We start from the raw sequence: 22,449 nt of genomic DNA, 5'->3' as shown, positions 1-22,449 counted from the left end.
CTACTAAAAGCAGAATCGATTGTACGATTCCGCCTGGATCATGTGCATGTGTTTATGAATCACAATAAAATCGTTTTGATATCAGGTATTCGCGAAACGGTAAGCGGATCCTACCCCATCGTTGGCACCCGTCACAAACACATGCAAACCCAAGTCAATTGTTCACCACAAATAGGGAATTGCATTGGACATCATGTTTGTGGCTGATGCGTCTCATTTGGAGTGAGTGAGTGAGTGAGTTGGGTTTAACGCCGCTTTAAACAGTATTCCAGTTATATCACGGCGTGTCAGCTTAATGTGGGAGGAAAAGCCCGAAGTGATGCAGATCCCTAAAGTTTACCACTTCGGTGAAACCCACGAGCACGGGTATGTTGCTGACAAACCTAGAAACATAATTGGGGCGAACCGGGATTCGAGCCCACAATCATAGGTTTATGGCGTGCCCAAGGGACAAAACTCTGCACAGCGAATCTCGGCGCCTTAGACGACTGGACCACCCGTGCCTCCCCCGTCTCAATTGGAAATGTCCTCCACATGTCTACCATAAAACTTTTCTGAGGCCTTGTAACCTTGACAGTTGGCAAGTTGAAGTCATCCCTCATATCATACAGTCTTGTGGGGAGATTTTTGTCTCTCTAACCCTTTATGCATAGATCTAAATATGAAACAAATGAGGCGGTCTCACTGGTCTCCTTTATTTCTTGTTCAGGTGGGTAAATCAGTGGAAGGAAATTGGATATAAGAACGATATAAGATCATCGATATGCCTGAAGCTTAAGTTAAACTTCTTGGCCCCAAAATACGTTGTTTTGACTTTGCCAATCCGAGCAAACATTCCGATTACACGCCTATAGAAACACATTAGCAAGAAGGGAACATATTTGGTGCTCAGGGGGAGGACTACTTCCAGCTTAAATGCCCCGAAACATCGTGCACGAGAGATATTGCCGATGGTATCTGAGTGTTCATTGGTCAGAGCACTCGCTTGATGCAGGCTGGTTAAAAATAGCTACTTTAGTTTAAAGTGGCTGTCTGTCTTTGTGATGAAGGAAGGGGTTGTGTACTGACGTGTTTGTTCCGGCAAGAACTAATGTGCACTTTTAAGCGTTGCTATTCATATTTCATATTCAATGACGTTATATGTTATTTTCAATTTTTAATAGTTCCTTATAGTTCACTATAGATTATGTTTTATGTTTGAATTCTGTTTAGATTTGTCTGTATTTTATTTCCAGTTGAACAAACAGTGCAGGTTTATTTATACCTTGCTTGTATTATTATTAGCGTGCATGAATTGCAATAGCTTGTATATGCATTTTAAAAAGTAATATTATGAATTTATTAGTTCCACCTCTTCATAAATATCTTGTGACATATTAAGTTGTGTATTTAACCAATTATTGAGTGACAAAATATGTATTATACATGCCTCAAATCATCGAAAGTTTTATCATTTTATAGCCTGTGAGTTAAATTTCAAGTCACATCTTGACTAATTATGACATCATCCAGTGTTTTGTTATGGCCGGACTCCATTATTTAAAGGTTTCTGACATATTGTTGTACGATGTAGAAGTAAATGCCATGATTTCAGAACCACGAGTACATGGTGGTCAGACAGTTCTCCCAATACTGCCATAACTTTATTGTGTCCGACATTAATCATACCCTGACTGCCATATAATGACAGACAGTGTAATTGTAATTACACACTGAGTGTGAGAAATAAAGATGATTATTGCTGCCACGAGGGAAATGAATGTTGAACCTTGTCTGCCTTTGTTTTCAGAACTGATAAAATCAGCACGAAACAGCTCTTTGCACATACATAAAATCACGCTTGTATTACCTACTGCCTCGGCTTAAATATTAATTTTCAAATGTTATATACAGCATATTTTTTTATTCCAAAGGATACGACGTGGACTATACGAATTATTTGAAGCGGAAATATGGTTATGGTAATTATTCACTCACCTGATCTGACAAATCCCAGAAATTGTTTAGGAACAGACTATTTTGATATAGATATGCTGAAAATAAGATATCCTAACCCACACCAGTATAATGATTATTCACGGTCGATGCTGTAAATAGAGTATAGCAATAAATTATGTTGTGAAATATGATAATGGATAATTTCTCAGACGCCACTTTTCTTCAACGTTTACTAAACATATTGAAAATGGCTTTAACAACAGAGATAATTTCGTATATAAAAAAATCTGTACACAGGTGTCTATTGTCTCACTTCAAAACAAGGGCGACAAATCACTTTCCATTATCATAAAAAATCTTTGCCCCAGACAGAGGCCATTGTACGATTCCGACTAAGTCATAAACATACTTCTTTAAAATCACACCAAGCATTCTTCATTATGTGTTCTATAATATTTTAACAGTTGTTTTCTTGTTGATTTCATTTTGTGTTTATTTCATACATTATACTGGATTTCAGAATCAGCACACATATCTTGCTGTTTCCTTACTGATGTTAAATTGTAAGATTTAATGTTGTTAATAAATTGTGCATGTACTTGATGAATTTGTTCTGATCAATTTAAAAAGTGATGTCGAAGGAGCTTCTGCGTTGTGCTGACATGCTGTTCTTAATGGCACTGAAATCTTATACATCTTGTTTGAACATCCTATTCATCAAATATGGACATCCTATTAATCAGATATGGACATCCTTTTATTCAGATATGGACATTGTTTATGGACATTCTATAGCCTACATCCGATATGGACATCCTAAAGTATACACACGATATGAACATCTTATAAATCAAATATTGACATCCTACACATATGATATGGACATCTTATAAATCCGAAATTGACATCCTAAACATCCTATGTGGACATCCTATAAATCCTATATTGACATCCTTTTCATCCGGTATGAACATCCTCAACATCCTGTATGCACATCCTATAAATCCTATATTGGCATCCTTTTCATCCGGTATGAACGTCCTTAACATCCTATATGCACATCCTATAAATCCTATATTGGCATCCTTTTCATCCGAAATGAACATCCTCAACATCCAAAATGAACATTCTATAAATCCTATATTGACATCTTTTTCATCCGGTGTGAACATCCTCAGCATCCGAAATGAACATTCTATAAATCCTATATTGACATCTTTTTCATCCGGTGTGAACATCCTCAGCATCCGAAATGAACATTCTATAAATCCTATATTGACATCCTTTTCATCCGGTGTGAACTTCCTCAACATCCAAAATGAACATTCTATAAATCCTATATTGACATCTTTTTCATCCGGTGTGAACATCCTCAACATCCAAAATGAACATTCTATAAATCCTATATTGACATCTTTTTCATCCGGTGTGAACATCCTCAGCATCCGAAATGAACATTCTATAAATCCTATATTGACATCTTTTTCATCCGGTGTGAACATCCTCAGCATCCGAAATGAACATTCTATAAATCCTATATTGACATCCTTTTCATCCGGTGTGAACTTCCTCAGCATCCGAAATGAACATTCTATAAATCCTATATTGACATCCTTTTCATCCGGTGTGAACATCCGCAGCATCCGAACATTCTATACATCCGATAAGGACATCCTATAAATACGATACGAACGTCCTTTACCTCGACATGAACGTCCTATACGCCCAATATGGAGATCCTGTACATGCACATCCATTAAGGACATCCCGTACATCCATTATGGACATCTCATGCATCCGTTATGGACATCCTGTACGTCCGATATGGACATCCTGTACATCTGATATGGACATCCCATACGCCGAAAATGGACATTTTATATATCCGATATGGACATCCAATACATGCGTTAACCCAAACATTCGAAATGAGCATTCTATACGATACGAAAATGCTTTACCTCGATATGGACACGCTATGCATCCGATATGAACATCCCATACGCCCAATATGGACATCCTGACGTCCGAAATTGACATACTATATCCGATATGGATATCTTATACATTCGTTATGGACATACTATGCATTTTATATAGACATCCTATACATCTGTTATGGACATATTATGCATCCGATATGGACATCCCATACGCACAATATGAACATCCTGAGCGTCAGAAATGGACATCCTATATGTATCCGATATGGACATCCTATAAATCCCATACGGACAATCCTAAACATAGTATTTAACCGATACGTCATCAAGAAAGACGTTTGACGTCGAGTTACTTCCACATGAGTATTATTTTGCGCTTGTTAGTTCGTAATATAATTTTAGAAACCATTTCTGCATACATGTCTTCTTTCAATTAATCAAACGCTATATCATTATACTGAGTCTACAATCATTACATAAACAGTTATAGGTCTGAAAACGGGACTTTGCAGAAAATGAGCCCAAATGTTTGATTCCATGTATCTCTATAGTAAATATGAACTGAAGGTTATGAATTGTATTTTTTGTATTCCCATGATATTGCAGTTTTAACATATAATAAGAACCGAAGAAGAATGTGATCTTTCACCCATAAGGTGCCTTATCTCATGGTTGGTCATATATATAGTACTAGTCACCATGTATGGACGTCATATAATACTTCAGTCCGCATGGCCCCAAATGAAAACCATGAATTGCAAACTACATGTCAACAAAAAATCGAGAATAGTCTTTTTAATGTCAATACGGTACACGGCAATGAATACCCTGTACCCAACATTAACTGCTGTTGGTTATTTTTTATTCCCATCACTGGAAAAAGTCAAAGAAACTATGATGTTGTTATGTATACAAGTTGACATCTTGAACGGAGGGGAGCACAACGGTAGGAGGAACAGCGCAAACACGCACTGCAGGTGCCACACAACGGTTCAGGGAATGACAACATAAGGGGGTCGTCTCATGATAATCTTAATTGCAATCTGACTCACTCATGTAACAGCCCTCATCGTCGGAATTGCTTGGAACTACTGATGGTCACAACTATATAGGTGGGACTGTTGCTTGCTGTAGTCCATCACGTGACCAGTATCCTGACTCAATCCAAGGGCTTCGTTTACTGGCTTTTCAACATCCCTCAATATTAGACTATTCCCAAATTTGAGTCAATTTGCAATTCATCGTTCTTATTTGGAGCCAAACAGACTTTATATGAACATGGACAACTTATAGATCCTATACGGACTTTATATAAACATCATATGTGCACAACTTAGAGATCCTATATATAAGATCCTTTATATAATACTATATGTACAGACCCGTCAAGATCCGGTTTAGGATTGGTCTTCAGCAACCCATGCTTGCCGTAAGATGCGACTATGTTGGTCCTAAAAGGCGACTAACGGGATCTTGTGTTCAGACTTGCTGACATGGTTCATGCATGTCATCGTATTCCAATTGCGTATATTGATGCTCATGATGTCAATCACTGGATTGTCTGGCCCAGCCTCAATAATTTACAGACCGCCGTCATATAGCTGGAATATGGCTGAGTGCGGCTTTAAAAAAAACAAAAAACAAATAAACATTCACGTTTACCATTTGCTCACTCACCCATTAAAATAAAACAAAAGAATACATGTACATGACATTGCTTCATACAGTCACAGCATCAAAAGCGTTGTCTGAGATCTGCACAGTTATGTTATTGTTTCAAGAACAATATAGCTGGAATATTGCTGAGTGCGCTTAACAACAAAGAAACAAACTATATGTACAGTATGTATGGACGTCCTCGTCATCCCATATGGACATCCCAGTCATCCCATATGGACATCCCAGTCATCCCATATGGACATCCCAGTCATCCCATATGGACATCCCAGTCATCCCATATGGACGTCCCAGTCATCCCATATGGACATCCCAGTCATCCCATATGGACGTCCCAGTCATCCCATATGGACGTCCCAGTCATCCCATATGGACATCCTAGTCATCCCATATGGACATCCTCGTCATCTCATATGGACATCCTCGTCATCCCATTTGCCAATTGTTCCAGGTGTGCGTTCTGTCACATTATCATCAACCTGAACCCATTCGACTTATTTCAACCTGCAAGAATAAACATGGCTGCTGTCTTCAACCGTTCACCCATGGGTTTTGTCTTCCGTCATCACCCTTAGCTATAGTCTGGAAGGTAATTTAAGGTACCGTACGCACGTTGAGACGCCCAACGCTAACACCGTATTCGTGCGAGCGTGATTCCCGTGCACCCTTTCAAGTTGAGTTGATTGGTTCAACTGTGTCATATGGCCCTGTGACGCAGGGGTAGCATTATGCAGATGGCTGTTTCAATGAATGCTCGTTCCACCCGTTACGAACAGGTCTGGTTGTTGATGAAATATAGTGACAGCTAAATAGACAGATTTTTTATTCATGCACCGATTGTCTTTAAATGTAATATCCAGTTATGTATGACTGTTTCATAATCTCATACCAACTTTGACTGGAGTAGGTTCGATAGTTTTGCAGATATTGTAGTAAACGTCGGTACCTTAAATTACCTTCCAGACTTTGCAATCCGAGGGCAAAACGTACGATCTTGGACAAGACTAATAGCGTAGCAAGATGCATCGCCTGGAGCCCCTTGCCATGCCAGAATCGCGTGGTTCCTATTATAGATTCGCATCATATCGGTGCGTCCTGGTTTCATTTCAGAACTGAATGTCTAAGACCAACATCATTTCAAGATTTAATCCATAACTGAGCTGACATGCCGTGGTATAACTGAAACACTGTTCAAAGAGCGTTAGACCAAATTCTTTTCAATACCTTTTCGAGACGAGTAACCTTGAACAAAGAACATGTCCTTCTCAGGTGAAACGTGCAAAAATCAATTTAGATATTCCGATTATAGATTTGTAAAAGACTTATTTCATTTAGCTAATGGCATTGGAAATTGGGCGTGTCCATAAGAGCAGAACGAGTGAGCAATTCATGACCTTTCAGTTCCAAATTAGGGTTATATAACCCAGCACATAAACACAAATGCATCGTTGTTCAGTCAAATACGAAACAGAAAGAATTAATTTGACGCTCAAGAAAGCAAAACAAGTGCCTGCGCAAACAAAAAACCTAACTTTTCCTAATTATCCTGAATGTCAGATTGTCACAAGTAAGAACAAGTACGAAAATCGTTGGATCAAGCTCTTGTGTTGCTGAAGCTAAAACACCGGTGTAGTTTTTCATCGCCTGCCGGCTACAAAATATTGATCATGACAATGTTGATGAACGTCGACCTAGGCCAGGCGCATTTCACAGTTCATTGTACAGTTGTATCATGGCAAATACCTACCCCGTGTCCTGATTCATCTTTTATATATAAGTTTGTTGTATTTAAAGACGCTTTGAACAAATATTTCAGTTATATCACGGCGTGTCAATTTTAGAATCCCTTTGGTGAAACCCACGAGCACGGGTATGGTGCTGACTTATCTATTAACATAAACAGGGCGCTCCGGAATCAAACAAACGATCATAGGTTTCTGGTCCGTCTGAGGAACGTAACTCCACACAGTGAACTGCGGCGCCTAAGACGACTGGACTACCTGGGCCAAACTCTGATGCTGAGACGATGGGCTGTGTATGTGAGGCCAAGGATCCTTCTCTGATGTGGGTGTGAATCCTTCACTGAAGACTGGGCCGTTGTGAGGGTACGGAAGGATTCTTTCTGATGATGGAATGTTGGGCTGTGTGTAGGGAGAGTTAGGACTCTCTCTGATGATGGGTTGTTGGGATGTGTGTAGGGAGGGTTAGGACGCTCTCTGATGATGAGTAGTTTGGGTGTGTGTAGGGAGGGTTAGGACTCTCTCTGAAGATTGGTTGTTGGGCTGTGTGTAGGGGGGGTTAGGACACTCTGATGATTGGTTGTTGGACTATGTGTAGGGAGGGTTAGGACTCTCTCTGATGATGGGTTGTTGGGCTGTGTTTAGGGAGGGTTAGGACACTCTGATGATGGGTTGTTGGGCTGTGTTTAGGGAGGGTTAGGACACTCTGATGATGGGTTGTTGGGCTGTGTTTAGGGAGGGTTAGGACTCTCTCTGATGATGGGTTGTTGGGCTGTGTGTAGGGAGGGTTAGGACTCTCTCTGATGATGGGTTGTTGGGCTGTGTTTAGGGAGGGTTAGGACACTCTGATGATGGGTTGTTGGGCTGTGTGTAGGGAGGGTTAGGACGCTCTCTGATGATGGGTTGTTGGGCTGTGTTTAGGGAGGGTTAGGACACTCTGATGATGGGTTGTTGGGCTGTGTTTAGGGAGGGTTAGGACTCTCTCTGATGATGGGTTGTTGGGCTGTGTGTAGGGAGGGTTAGGACGCTCTGATGATTGGTTGCTGGGCTGTGTTTAGCGAGGGTTAGGACACTCTGATGATGGGTTGTTGGGCTGTGTGTAGGGAGGGTTAGGACTCTCTCTGATGATGAATAGTTTGGGTGTGTGTAGGGAGGGTTAGGACTGTGTCTGGAGATGGGTTGTTGGGCTGTGTGTAGGGGGGGTTAGGACACTCTGATGATTGGTTGTTGGGCTATGTGTAGGGAGGGTTAGGACTGTGTCTGGAGATTGGTTGTTGGGCTGTGTGTAGGGGTGGGGGGGGGGGGGGTGGGGGGGGGTTAGGACACTCTGATGATGGGTTGTTGGGCTATGTGTAGGGAGGGTTAGGACTCTCTCTGATGATGGGTTGTTGGGATGTGTTTAGGGAGGGTTAAGACACTCTGATGATGGGTTGTTGGGCTGTGTGTAGGGAGGGTTAGGACTCTCGCCGATGATGGGTTGTTGGGCTGTGTGTAGGGAGGGTTAGGACTGTGTCTGGAGATTGGTTGTTGGGCTGTGTGTAGGGGTGGGGGGGGGGGGGGGTGGGTGGGGGGGGGTTAGGACACTCTGATGATGGGTTGTTGGGCTATGTGTAGGGAGGGTTAGGACTCTCTCTGATGATGGGTTGTTGGGATGTGTTTAGGGAGGGTTAAGACACTCTGATGATGGGTTGTTGGGCTGTGTGTAGGGAGGGTTAGGACTCTCTCTGGAGATTGGTTGTTGGGCTGTGTGTAGGGGGGTGGGGGGGGGGGTGGGGTGGGGGGGGGGGTTAGGACACTCTGATGATGGGTTGTTGGGCTATGTGTAGGGAGGGTTAGGACTCTCTCTGATGATGGGTTGTTGGGCTGTGTTGAGGGAAGGTTAGGACACTCTGATGATGGGTTGTTGGGCTGTGTGTAGGGAGGGTTAGGACTCTCTCTGATGATGGGTTGTTGGGCTGTGTGTAGGGAGGGTTAGGACTCTCTCTGGTGACCGGCTGTTGGGCTGTGTATAGGGAGGGTTAGGACGCTCTCTGATGATGGGTTGTTGGGCTGTGTGTAGGGAGGGTTAGGACTCTCTCTGGTGACCGGCTGTTGGGCTGTGTGTAGGGAGGGTTAGGACTCTCTCTGATGATGGGTTGTTGGGCTGTGTGTAGGGAGGGTTAGGACTCTCTCTGGTGACCGGCTGTTGGGCTGTGTATAGGGAGGGTTAGGACGCTCTCTGATGATTGGTTGTTGGGCTATGTGTAGGGAGGGTTAGGACTCTCTCTGATGATGGGTTGTTGGGCTATGTGTAGGGAGGGTTAGGACTCTCTCTGATGATGGGTTGTTGGGCTGTGTTTAGGGAGGGTTAGGACTCTCTCTGATGATGGGTTGTTGGGCTGTGTGTAGGGAGGGTTAGAACACTCTGATGATGGGTTGTTGGGCTGTGTGTAGGGAGGGTTAGGACTCTCTCTGATGATGGGTTGTTGGGCTATGTGTAGGGAGGGTTAGGACTCTCTCTGATGATTGGTTGTTGGGCTATGTGTAGGGAGGGTTAGGACTCTCTCTGATGATGGGTTGTTGGGCTGTGTGTAGGGAGGGTTAGGACTCTCTCTGATGATGGGCTGTTGGGCTGTGTGTAGGGAAGGTTAGGACACTCTCTGGTGACCGGCTGTTGGGATATGTGTAAGGAGGGTTAGGACTCTCTCTGAGGAAGGGTTGTTGGGCTGTGTGTAGGGAGGGTTAGGACTGATGAGATATGGCTAGGACATTCTTATAAAACATTGGTAATAATATAAGTACATGTATAAGAATATAGAAGTGTCCTTCATGTAGGAAATGCTAAGTAATAGTTATAAATAACATACAAGAAACCTTATGCACAGGCTCAGTCGTGGATGGTCCCTCATCATTTTGTGTGCTTTAGGCCATGAGCCTATGGTTGTGGCTTCGAATCCAGGAATTTCCCTGATTATGATCACAGGTTTGTCAGCAACCTTACTGTTCCCGTGGGATTCACCGAAATGGTAAATGTCTGAAATGACTTTGGACATCACTCCCTTATGAAGCAGACAAGCTGTGATAAAACTGAAAACATATTCAGGACTCCCAACCCATAACTCACACGGCTGGTCAAATAAAAAATACATATCAAAATACCCTTCCGAGGTCTACAGGAGCTAACATAAGCCTTCTTATTAACATGCTTTTAATCATATCTGTTCACAAGCCGTCTCAGGATAAGAAGGAAAGAAACAATACACTGCACTCAAGCCTGCTTCCCTAAGGCAAGTATGATAAGATTTGAAAACAGAGAATGTACTTTCAAATAGAGTGAGTGAGTGAGTTGGGTTTTACGCCGCTTTTAACAGTATTCCAGTTATATCACGGCGTGTCAGCTTAATGTGGGAGGAAAGCCCGAAGTGATGCAGGTATCAGACGTTTACCACTTCGGTGAAACCCACGAGCACGGGTATCGTGCTGACAAACCTAGAAACATAATCGGGGCGAACATGGATTCGAACCCACAATCACAGGTTTCTGGCGTGCCCAAGGGACGCAACTCTGCACAGCGAATCGCGACGCCTTAGACGACTGGGCCACCCGTGCCCCCACTTTCAAAAAGATGTCATTCCTGTTACAATACATTCTCTCCAACAACGGAGCAATTGCTACAGAGGCAGTGAACAACAGAGCATCTGAATCTATCTCAAGGGCACATTGTTTTCAAGATAATCACCCAAAAAGTGCTCGTGAATCAGGATGAACCGGAACACGTGGTGTTGGGTTCTTACATTATACAGAAGCCTTTCTCCACAGAACTCATACGTAATTCCAGCCAATATTTGAGTATTCCAAGCATGCTAATGGCGCTTCCCATCATTGCCATCCCGGCGGATCAAGGATTGCTAATGTTGCCCTGTCTCCGCGAGTGGGGCAACATTTCGACTAAATATAGCCTCAGCGTTCGCATTTCTAGAGCTTGTGACAATCTTTTCTTTGCGGAGGTACTTTATATGGAAATTTTCCAATTAGCCGAAACGCTATATAGACCTTATGTTTCTTAAATGGGATGTTGTGGGATCTGCAAAAACTTCAACCATCGCTCTGGCGCGTTCTCAGCAGGGCTTGCATAAAAACGAATCCTGATTTGTGGAGAAAATTAGATAAAGACTTCAGTGATTAGAAAATGATTTGGGTAAAGTCCTTGGAAGTCTGATTCATTACTATGGAACGTCGTTGTATGAGCGATATCATATTTATATGTTACATGCGAAAAATGAAATTGACTGGAACCGTCGGAAATATTTGTACCGGGTATGATCTTAAAGTGAGTTATCGGTTGGGTATGGATTATTTGCACCATTTAGTAATTTGGTTGATAATTAAGATAGTTCTTTAATAGGGAAAAAAATGTTCATTGATTCGATAATTATCACTTTCGCTTCATTTATTGTTAGGAATCATGCTATTTTTATTAATTGTGTTTCACGCGGATGAATTATCAGTAAATATAATGTTCAACATGAATTTCATTGACGTAACAAACTTGCAAAGCGATGTATCATATTTTCAGTCTTTTGTGACACAGAAACCCTTTCACTTCCCGATTTGTTTATAACGAGCGATAAAAATTAAAGCTAGATTAGACTCAAGGGGGTTATGTGTTTGGATGAAAATGAAAAGACACAGATGAATATGGAAAACCCAAAAATAAAAAGGTTTTTTTTTTAGATTTTTCCTACATTGTATTGTTGTGCAATAGATTCAAGTTTGACGACCAGGTCATCATAACACTGCAGCCAGTTTTTGATAGATTTGACGCTCAATTGCAAAACACAATATTACATAACAGTTTTTCATGCTCGAAATAAATAACACATTAAGCCGACACGCCGTGATGTAATCTTATACTTCAAAGCGTCAGTTTTCTATTATTGTTTGAAAAATAATACGTGGTATATACTCACTTTTATAATTAAAAGGAAAGAGGAAATAAAAAATAATAAAGTAATGTTTCTTTGACATGAATGTTTAATTATTGTATCGCGGAGCAAAGACATCACAACACCAAATAAAAAATACGTTCATGTTTGAAACACATCTGCACATGCAATTGAAGAAATACTAGGTGTCCTGATACGTTTATGACGTCAGGCAGGTATGAAAAACGTTATATATAATTACAATGCAGTCATAAATCCTCGGAAGAACTATTAATACTACTCATATTGACAGCATTGTGTTAAAAATACATACTAATAGTTGGAACGAAAAGGTATTGAAACAAAGCCTTTGACTTTAAAGCACTGTTTACAAATAAGTATTTTAATGGATCAAACAATAGTTAAAGTACATGTATTTGCAGTTTGACGTTCGATAACACCATGACATAGATTAGGAACTGTGACATTGGGTACAAGAAGTGAATTTGTGAGTTTTTCTAATAGCAGTTTGTTTCTACAATGCAAACTAAGGCAAACTAAGGCTATCATTAGCATAACACAATGGAGGATGATATATCAATACTGTGTTGATTTGTTTGTTTGTTTGATTGTTTGTTGTTTAACGCCGCACTCAGCAATATTCCAGCTATACTAGGGCGGTCTGTCAATAATCGAGTCCAGACAATCCAGTGATTGACAACATGAGCATCGAACCACGCAATTGGGATCGATGACATGCATCATCCAAGTCAGCGAGCCTGACCACCAGATCCCGTTAGTCGCCTCTTACGACAAGCATAGTCGCCTTTTACGGCAAACGTGGGTTGCTGAAAACCTATTCTACCCCGGATCTTCACGGGTCAATATATGGAGATAGGTGTCCATGGTTACATCGGTTATATAAAAAAAAACACTTAGTCTGACCATTGACGTGTGGCGATATAAACGACGTTCGATGCACGATCCTGTTTGATTACTATGTAAATAATACCTAAAGTATTTACTGAGTGTACAGAGGAATATACAATTAAACAATCTCTCGATGTTTGAAATACTTATTCATTTCGGCGGCCGACATGTAAAAAAAGAAACACATTAAACAAAATACAAACATGTACAAAAACTTGAATACAAAATCAAAATATATCTTCTCGCAATGATATATATTTTATCGTAATGAGATATATCTTCTCACAAATATCCTATATCCGATGTTCGAATATTAATCTTCATCAGAATCCGGGTTCGTTTCCCCACGAACTAATCACCGTTCCAGTTTTGGATAAAACGTTTGATGATGCAAATCAGTGTTAATGGGGGGTAGGGCTCTTGTCCTGCACTGGTTTCTTCTTCTTCCATTTCTCCATCATTCTGTTGGATTCTCTCTCCATCTTCTTAAAGTAGATGCTTGCCCCCCTGTCCTCAATCTCCATATGACGTAGAAGCACAGCCTCTACCTGTTTGAGGTGCTGGTGCGCCCTCTCCTGAATCTGTTCCATGCGTTGTTTGTGACGTAGACGAGCCTCCTGTATAGAGATGCTGCTTCTTCGACACGCACTCTGTACCTCCCGCTTTGGTTCCCACAGCTCTCTCTCTCTCTGTGTTTTAGGGGCGGTTTTTTGGGCGGTTATGCAATTGCGCAACGATGTGCTGTCGCTGTTCAACATATATGAAGCAGACATTATGTGATGCAGAAACGAGAATCGGGTGATTCCGGAAATTGAATCAAACGATACGATTGATTTCTCCTCCTTAAACCATGTTATGGTTAATTTATAATTTCTCTATAATTTTGTATAACGACAATAGTTGCGTCAGTTTTTCGTTATAAAATACACGCTCAGAATAGCTGGTGAATTCCTGGCTCAGAATGAACTGCAACAAAACGAGCGTCACGTCATCATAACGGTTTAACTTGGAGATAAACATGTGTTTTCAATGTAGAGTTAGGTGACCTGTAGATTTAACCATGCTAAATTCAATTTGAAACCTATGTTTCTGCTCAAGATGTATTTCCACGCATACATTGATATTGACGTAACTGTAATTCTGCATGTTGTAGCCAAAACTGCGCATATTATTATTTACATTGCCTTCCGACAATGACTTAGAAAGAAGTACTTTTCGATAAATATTAGATTCCCCGGTGATGCGGCTGTTTTAATCACAGATGGTTATTGTGATTTTTTACCTCTGAAACGCCAATTTCAAGGTAGAATATTGAATTAACTTTTTGACTGTGTCACTTTGTCTGTTGTTTTATGCAAGAAACGTCCTTTTCATTGCGTATTGGTGTAGAAACGTAACAAAATCCCCTGTACGTTGAGTGAGTGAGTGAGTATGGTGGCACGCCGTTTTCAGCAATATTCCAGCAACATCACGGCGGGGGACACCGGAAATAGGCTTCACACATTGTACCCATGTCGGGAATCGAACCCGGGTCTTCGGCTTGACGAGCGAACGCTTTAACCACTAGGCTACCCGACCGCCTCCTTGTACGTTGAAACTGCCTTGCCATCATAAACAGTATGAACATTAAGGAGTGAATGAGTGAGTATGGTTTTACGCCGCTTTTAGCAATATTCCAGTAATATCACGGCGGGGACACCAATATGGGCTTCATACATTGTACCCATGTCGGGAATCGAACCCGGGTCTTCGGCGTGACGAGCGAACGCTTTAACCACTAGGCTACCCGACCGCCTCCTTGTACGTTGAAACTGCCTTGCCATCATAAACAGTATGAACATTAAGGAGTGAATGAGTGAGTATGGTTTTACGCCGCTTTTAGCAATATTCCAGTAATATCACGGCGGGGACACCGGAAATGGGCTTCACACATTGTACCCATGTCGGGAATCGAACCCGGGTCTTCGGCGTGACGAGCGAACGCTCTAACCACTAGGCTACCCGACCGCCTCCTTGTACGTTGAAACTGCATTGCCATCGTAAACAGTATGAACATTAAGGAGTGAGTGAGTATGGTTTTACGCCGCTTTTAGCAATATTCCAGTAATATCACGGCGGGGGACACCAGAAATGGGCTTCACACATTGTGCCCATGTCGGGAATCGAACCCGGGTCTTCGGCGTGACGAGTGAACGCTTTAACCACTAGGCTACCCGACCGCATCTTTGTACGTTGAAACTGCATTGCCATTATAAACAGTATGAACGAACATTAAGGAGTGAATGAGTGAGTATGGTTTTACGCCGCTTTTAGCAATATTCCAGTTATATCACGGCGGGGGACACCGGAATTGGGCTTTACACATTGTACCCATGTCGGGAATCGAACCCGGGTCTTCGGCGTGACGAGCGAACGCCTTAACCACTAGGCTACTCGACCTCCCCTGAACATAAAGGAAGGAAATACGGCATATAATGAAATTGTCGATGGCGATATACTGACCACAAAAAGTTAGGGATCATGAATATTTTGAGGGATATGTTTTTGGAGTGAGGACGTAGTTTCTTTGAATGCGTACGGTATATGAAAATAGTTCATGATCCCTAACGTTTTTTTCAGTTTTGGGTTTGTTTGTTAGTTAGTTTAACGTCGAACACAGCTACTCGGCGGTCTGTAAATAATCGAGTCTGAATTAGACAATCCAGTGATTGACAACATGAGCATCGATCCACGCAATTGGGATCAATGACAAGCATCAACCAAGTCAGCGAGCCTGACCACCCGATCCCGTTAGTCGTCTCTTACGACAAGCATAGTCCCCTTCTACGGCAAGCATAGGTTGCTGATCATGATCATGAAGACCAATCCTAAAACGGATCTTCGAGGGTAGTTTTGTTCAGTACATATGTCACATCAATGTTTATTATCAGATGTCACCGCTGGGGCTACGCTAATCACTTTCGCAGAACGAGATACGGGTATGGTGCTACACAATCTCATTAAAATCAGATCTTTGTTCTCGCTACCGCTAAACAAAGATCTGAGGACATCCCATTACGGGTCACGTCAGAACGACCTTTCGCGAATTTTGACCGACCAATGAAATTACTTAAAGAAATCGACATTGGCCAATCAGAAAGCAGCTTTCTCGACCTTTACGACACTAGTTTCCAACTGGCGACTACGCTTCGAAACATATTTTGACGTATTTTTGATTAAAAAATTTTAAACTGATAAGAAGAACATTCTGGAATGGCTCATAGATGGCTTAGGTTGTATGGATATAATCATAAAACCCGGAACTGTCGTTCGGAATACCCCGTGTTAAATATATCGTGGTTGCATGATCAGAAAACACATTCCGACTGTCACTTTCATGATCTAGTAAGCGACGCTATGATTGGTCGGATGAAAGGTCTTTCTGACGTAACCCTTAATGGGATGTCCTCAGATCTTTGTTTAGCGATTGCGAAAACTAAAATCTGAATTTAATGAGATTGGGTGTTACAGAACCAAGAATAATAACATCCTGACACACCAAAGTTACGCAACTCTGCACAGCGATTTGCGGCACCTTGTGTGCCTGGGCGTCGACTGTACAAATGTTTGCATGACCAATAGTAGATTTAAAATCAAAAACTTTTCTCGTGATATGTTTTTATAGAGTATATCGTATCTTATTCATATTTTTATTGATTCATTAAATACTAAGACCAGATGTAAAGAAGACTAAAATCTTGGAAGCGTTAAGATAATAGTACAGGGGAGATAACTCCTGTTTTCCTGACCGTTGTACAGGTTCTAAGAATTCTAATGATTTTATTTAGGCTTCTTGGGTTTGCACAGATGAGTATATGGTATTAGATTGGTTGGTTGGTTGGTTTACGTCGCACTCAGCAATATTCCTGCTATATGACGGCAGCTCAGGAGGGTATGAGAATGCAGTGTCGTGTATAATTTCGAATTCATTAAAATATTTTATGCTCTTTTGTCTGCGATGAGAATAGAGTATAGAGAATACATAAGTAGTGTACACGTTTATGTTAATACAGGTATCACAGAATGGTTGTCCGAACCCCCTGTTTTGAAAAACATGTCATGAAAATATAAGATTTGATCGCCGTGAATGAGTGAGAGAGTTGGGTTTAACGCCACTTTTAACAGTATTCCAGTCATATCACGGCGTGTCAGCTTAATGTGGGAGGAAAGCCCGAAGTCATGCAGGTCTCAGATATTTACCACATCGGTGAAACCTACGAGCACGGGTATGGTGCTGACAAACCTAGAAACATAATTGGGATGAACCAGGATTCACAACTTTCTGGCATGTCAAAGGGACGCAACTCTGCACAGCGAATTGCGGCGCCTGAGACGACTGGGCCACCCGTGCCCGTTGATCGCCGTGGGTCAGGGTCCCGTTGTAGAAATTAAGCAAACTAAACGCTAGGATGATCGTAAGCCCAGGTACGGGAGATCCCTTTGTACAACGGCAACCTTTTGTACCACACGTGCCAAGGCATTACCCAGGGGCGCAACTAGGCTATTTTAATGTATGAGCAAAACCAATTTTACGAGGGCACGAATCCCCGAGGGGCATTTTAAATAATATACTGCAGAGCTGGTAAATTGAGGTTTACCTATTTTTTTTTAAAATGTGCTTTTTTAAAGTGTAAAAGAAAATTGTGCTTTTTTAGGTGCAAGCACTTGCTTTTCTGCTACAATAGTAGTTTCGCCCCTGTTATGTGGCACCAAGCAAATACATTGTATATCCACCGTCGTATCTTGCCTCTGCGTCAGCTTTTTATCAGCAGGGGTTTGTTATTAGACCTGTGAAGAGGTCGATATTTGACGTCAAGTCTACTAAATATCATTATAGCTAAAATGGATAGAATTATCATTAAACTGTCCGCATGTTATCAGAAATGAGCGGGCCACTGTAACTTGATAATGCCCTCATATTGCTTGACGAGGGGCCATTATCACTCCCGTTGTTAGGTGACGTCATAGGATAGGATAGGTGACGTCACGTTCAATAGTGACGTCATCTGGTTTGTTCTATGACTCATCCATATTTGTAAAAGTGGGTCAGTGACATTCGTGTTGATTGCAGCATATGTTTCAAACCCGATATTGTTGTTTCTTTTTATTATATACATATGAATGAAATACTTGAATTTATCAGTAAAGATAGATCAAGTTATCAGTCACTAGTGACTGATATAAAAAAAAGTTCTATCAGTCACTAGTGACTGATCACTCACCTACCCAGAGTTCCATGCGGCCGGCAGCCAGCTAGCATAGTACCTCTGCCACAGGCCAGCGCAATGTGACGATTCGTCACATCTTTCAGTCCATTCAAGATATTGCATATGCTTTTCATCCGTTTCATGTTTGACAAGTCTACACATTTTCATAAACAAATGTCAAAGAATGGTTAACTTTCATTGAGAAAGTATGCAAATACTTAAAAATCTACTTGTTTTTGCGTAGTGATCCTATGTTTACATTGGTTGTACGGCTCCACGTGCTGTCATCGAAGCCCAACGGAGAGCTAGCGACACGGTCACTTTGATGCATAAATATATATTGTTATGCAACTCACTGTCGCAGTTGTAGTAGCATATCTATATAGTTATGCAAAACAATATGTAAATCGCCCCCAAATACTTGCATTAGTCCGTTCTATACTGATTTCTGAAAAAGCGCGTTTGTTTACAAACAAGAGAAAAGTCCGGTACGTGATATGCAAATTAGCCTGTGGCAGTGGTGTTATGCTGAGTCACCACTGCGACGGAGTGTGTAATGACTGATATAAACAAGGTTCCGGAACTATTTTCTCCGGAATCAAAACATTAAAGAGTTATCCCCCTTTGTTTACGTCAGATGCCGACTGTACTCAGTCTCAACCGCAGGTGCATAACTTCTCTTCAACTGACCACAGGAACTTTTTGACGAGTCTCATGTCTGGATATAAAATCTTTGGCAATGTTAATATCACTCTTGCGCCGGACATACTTCGCCAGACATTAGGCACAAATTGCAAGTAATAAAAATAAAACATGTATATAATAAATAGAAAATTCAATGTGTTTTCTCAAATACCACTTTATCTCATCTCGTGAAGTGGGGAGAGTCTAATATTTTCACTCGTGACTGCGTCACTCGTGAAAATATTAGACTCTCCCCACTTCACTCGATGAGATAAAAGTGGTATTTGAGAAACACATTAAATATCCTCTATTTATTTGATAAAAAATTCCATCCATTTCAGCTATAATAACGGTAACGCTATTTTTCAGGGCATTATCATTTGCAGAAGCCCTCGGGCTTTTCAACTGCCCTCCTTCGTCGGGCAGTTCATGGAAGACCTCGGGCTTCTGCAAATGATAATGCCCTGAAAAACAGCGTTACCCTTATAGTAAAGTCCCCAAATGAGAATGAAACATTTCCCCATTGACCTTAATATAGTTATAAACAATGTGATGACTTGTGTTTCACTAATAACAGCATCCGCTCAATTTTATATCAATGCATGCGCATTAGATGCAGTAGTAAAATATACTGTTAAAAGTAATATGAAATATTAAAATAAGAACATTGAAGTGACCAACAAAATAACATTTATCCCAAATTGCCTGCCAAAAGTATTTAGTTTGGATTCCTTGATAAATCGCTGCATCTGTTAATTTCGCTTATATTACTCCAATATAAATGGCTAAGAAATATTGGGTCTCGTGAATATAAATTTATTGATGAATTCAAAATGACGTGAATGCATTAAATTATATATCACGCGCACAAGCAAGCGTAAGACTATTACGTGTCTTTTAGGGCTGGGACGAGTCCAAATTTACTACCCGGGTACCAACCCCCTATTACCCGACCCTACCTGGGTACCTGCTGTAGGTCTCAAGAGGTAGGTACAAACTGTCCGATTGGGAAACGTTTGACTGTAGCTCTCGTAAAATGTGTTTAGATACATGTATGAAAAGATCTGGGCCCCGTTGGACAAAGCGATCTTAGCGCTAAGGTGATCGTAACTCCCATGCCTTAACATAGTCTTACGTCAGTCGTAGCGCTAAAGTTGTTTTGTACAACGGCACCCTGGTGTATACACTGTAGTTGACTGAAGTTTTATTTTTGTTCAAACATATAAAAGTCAGGAGGAATGGGCGTAGTAGTCAAGGAAGAACTGCGAACATTAGTGACTTATAGTTTAAACATAGAGTTTTAGATACTTTTTGTCATTAAACAATATATCACGTGACTAACCACGGGTCCGGTTAGTCCTGTGGGTACCCGGGTCCTACTCAGTACCGACCCGAGTACCCGAGTACCCGAGTACCCGAGTTACCCGTCCTAGCCCTAGTGTCTTTGGCAACCTGAAAAGTATTCACCGAAGTTAGGAAAAATGTTATTATACAGTAAGGTTACTTATCTGTTTCGTATTAAATAAAACGTTCTTGTTTATCAGAACCCTTGTTTGGAGGAAGAAGTTGTTCTTATTTTTTCTTTCTTCAGTTGTTAAAACTCTGTAGATGCGAATCGAGGATCAAATGAGTGGAAAAACGAAATTTGAGTTCAAAACGACCAAATAACGGTAAACAATTGACAATGTTAAGGAGTAGGTCATTCAAGAATTGGATGTTTGTCGTAGGTCGTAGTAGAGAAGTTAAATACTAATTAATTCCTTGTTTGGTTAATATGTGTAATTAAGATACATAAGTCCATCAGGATATTGATATTTTTATTTGGGCCTACAGGGGTGGGATTTTGAAAGGCGTGGGGCAGCTAATACCCAAGTGACTTGACTGAGGGTGAAGTTAACAGGTGAGGTGTCTGTAAAAGCGGTTAGACATTCTATTAACCAATTACACAATCAGATAATTCAAGACTGTTGTCGGGACTCTCCTCGCAACATCCATGTCGCTGTCGCCGATCCTGATTTCCGTGCAATCAACGTTGCGCGTTCATTATATACCAGGAGTACACCCCCTCGACAGACGCTAATCTAGATTTTATGGCGTTTCAATCATTCTCGTCATGCCTGACCGCGGAGATAATTTGATCGCTCGGGAAATCAGCATTGGCCGAACTGAAACCAGTATTGCCGTAGACCCCACGTCTGGCCCCTATCTGTTTGTCTGTATGTATGTGTGCATGTGTACGTGCGTGCGTGAGTGCGTGCGCTCCCATTTGTGAAAAGGGTAGACTAATACTAACCAATTAGTCTATGAAAACATTTCATCAATATTTAAAAAAAAATTAATTCAAAACAGCTTTTAGATTACCTCTTCTGCTGTTTTCTTATAAGGAAACTATACTTGGTTTAGTTTGACCTAGACTTGCGAAGGCTGTGAGTAAAAATATATAAACTAGTATATAAATCCCATAGTCATGGCGCAGGAATGGGAAAATGGGATCGGCGTGCCCTTATATACCGCAAATAATTTGCGAAATAATTCATGGTTGTTGGATAAAACATTTTTTAGTTAATCGTTATTTTTGTCCTGATAGCAAATGCTTTAGGTAAGATGTATTTAATTCATCAACACGATTAGTATGGTACATGCCTACCATCTTCCATAACAGATATCTGTGAAGAATTTCAGAGGAAGACGGCCCGTGAAGAGATGTCGAACGGCAGGTGGCGCTGTGCCGTAATTATGCCAAAAATCCGCCTTCGGCAACGTCGGAGTGGGGCGCAATCTGCTGCTGAACTTGCATCCGGCTATTTGATTGACATTTGGAAGTGTGTAGCCACATTTGTTCCGCAGCTCGTTGATGTCCCCAGTTCGCTTAGCTGTGATGGGAATGACGCCCTGTTCATCGAACTGCTTCGATCCTGTGATTGTGATTGGTTTGGGAGGTCGGATGAAGCCCCGATTCATCTTTGGTCCCGGTGTGTATTACAAGAAACCGCGAGATGCGTTTACTGTGTCACCCACATCACTTCGACAAGGCTTCCCGAGCGACAATCGCGTGACGTCATAAACAGCATGTGGATGAAGCTATGACGTCATAATGTTATGACGTCATAGAAGTGCGGTGTCACGTTAGACCAGCGACATATCGCTTTGACGTCACGACGTTCAAGGATATGCACAGCTAGTTTTAGCCCCGGGGCGACGTTTCGTAACGGGATCGTGGCGCTAAGATGATCGTAACTCCTTCACATTGACTAACGACACACATTGCAATTAGATCGAAAATGATGTTTATCGACCGCTAGTTTAGACTATGTTAGACTATCTTTCCCGTTAATAAGGCCCCGGGTTCAGAGATCCCCTTGTGGATGTCGGGGTAGAATTGGACCTA

The 22,449-nt window shown here is 41.4% G+C and overlaps 1 protein-coding gene across 1 annotated transcript; it reads right to left on the bottom strand.

The window, feature by feature from the left end:
• Positions 1-12,962: 12,962 nt before the first annotated feature.
• Positions 12,963-22,108, bottom strand: LOC124148019. Its single transcript, XM_046518946.2, has 2 exons — positions 21,709-22,108; positions 12,963-13,878 (listed from the first exon to the last, which is right to left on the bottom strand). Exons 1-2 carry the CDS (start codon positions 22,020-22,022, stop codon positions 13,533-13,535), a joined length of 660 nt encoding a protein of 219 aa, XP_046374902.1. The 5' UTR covers positions 22,023-22,108; the 3' UTR covers positions 12,963-13,532.
• Positions 22,109-22,449: the final 341 nt, after the last annotated feature.

The sequence above is a fragment of the Haliotis rufescens genome, unplaced genomic scaffold, assembly GCF_023055435.1.
Source record: "Haliotis rufescens isolate VD_foot unplaced genomic scaffold, xgHalRufe1.0.p SCAF_10, whole genome shotgun sequence".
In the NCBI taxonomy this organism is placed as follows: domain Eukaryota; kingdom Metazoa; phylum Mollusca; class Gastropoda; order Lepetellida; family Haliotidae; genus Haliotis; species Haliotis rufescens.
The sequence above is the reverse complement of the archived record's forward strand: the minus strand, read 5'-3'. Positions and strand labels throughout refer to the sequence as shown.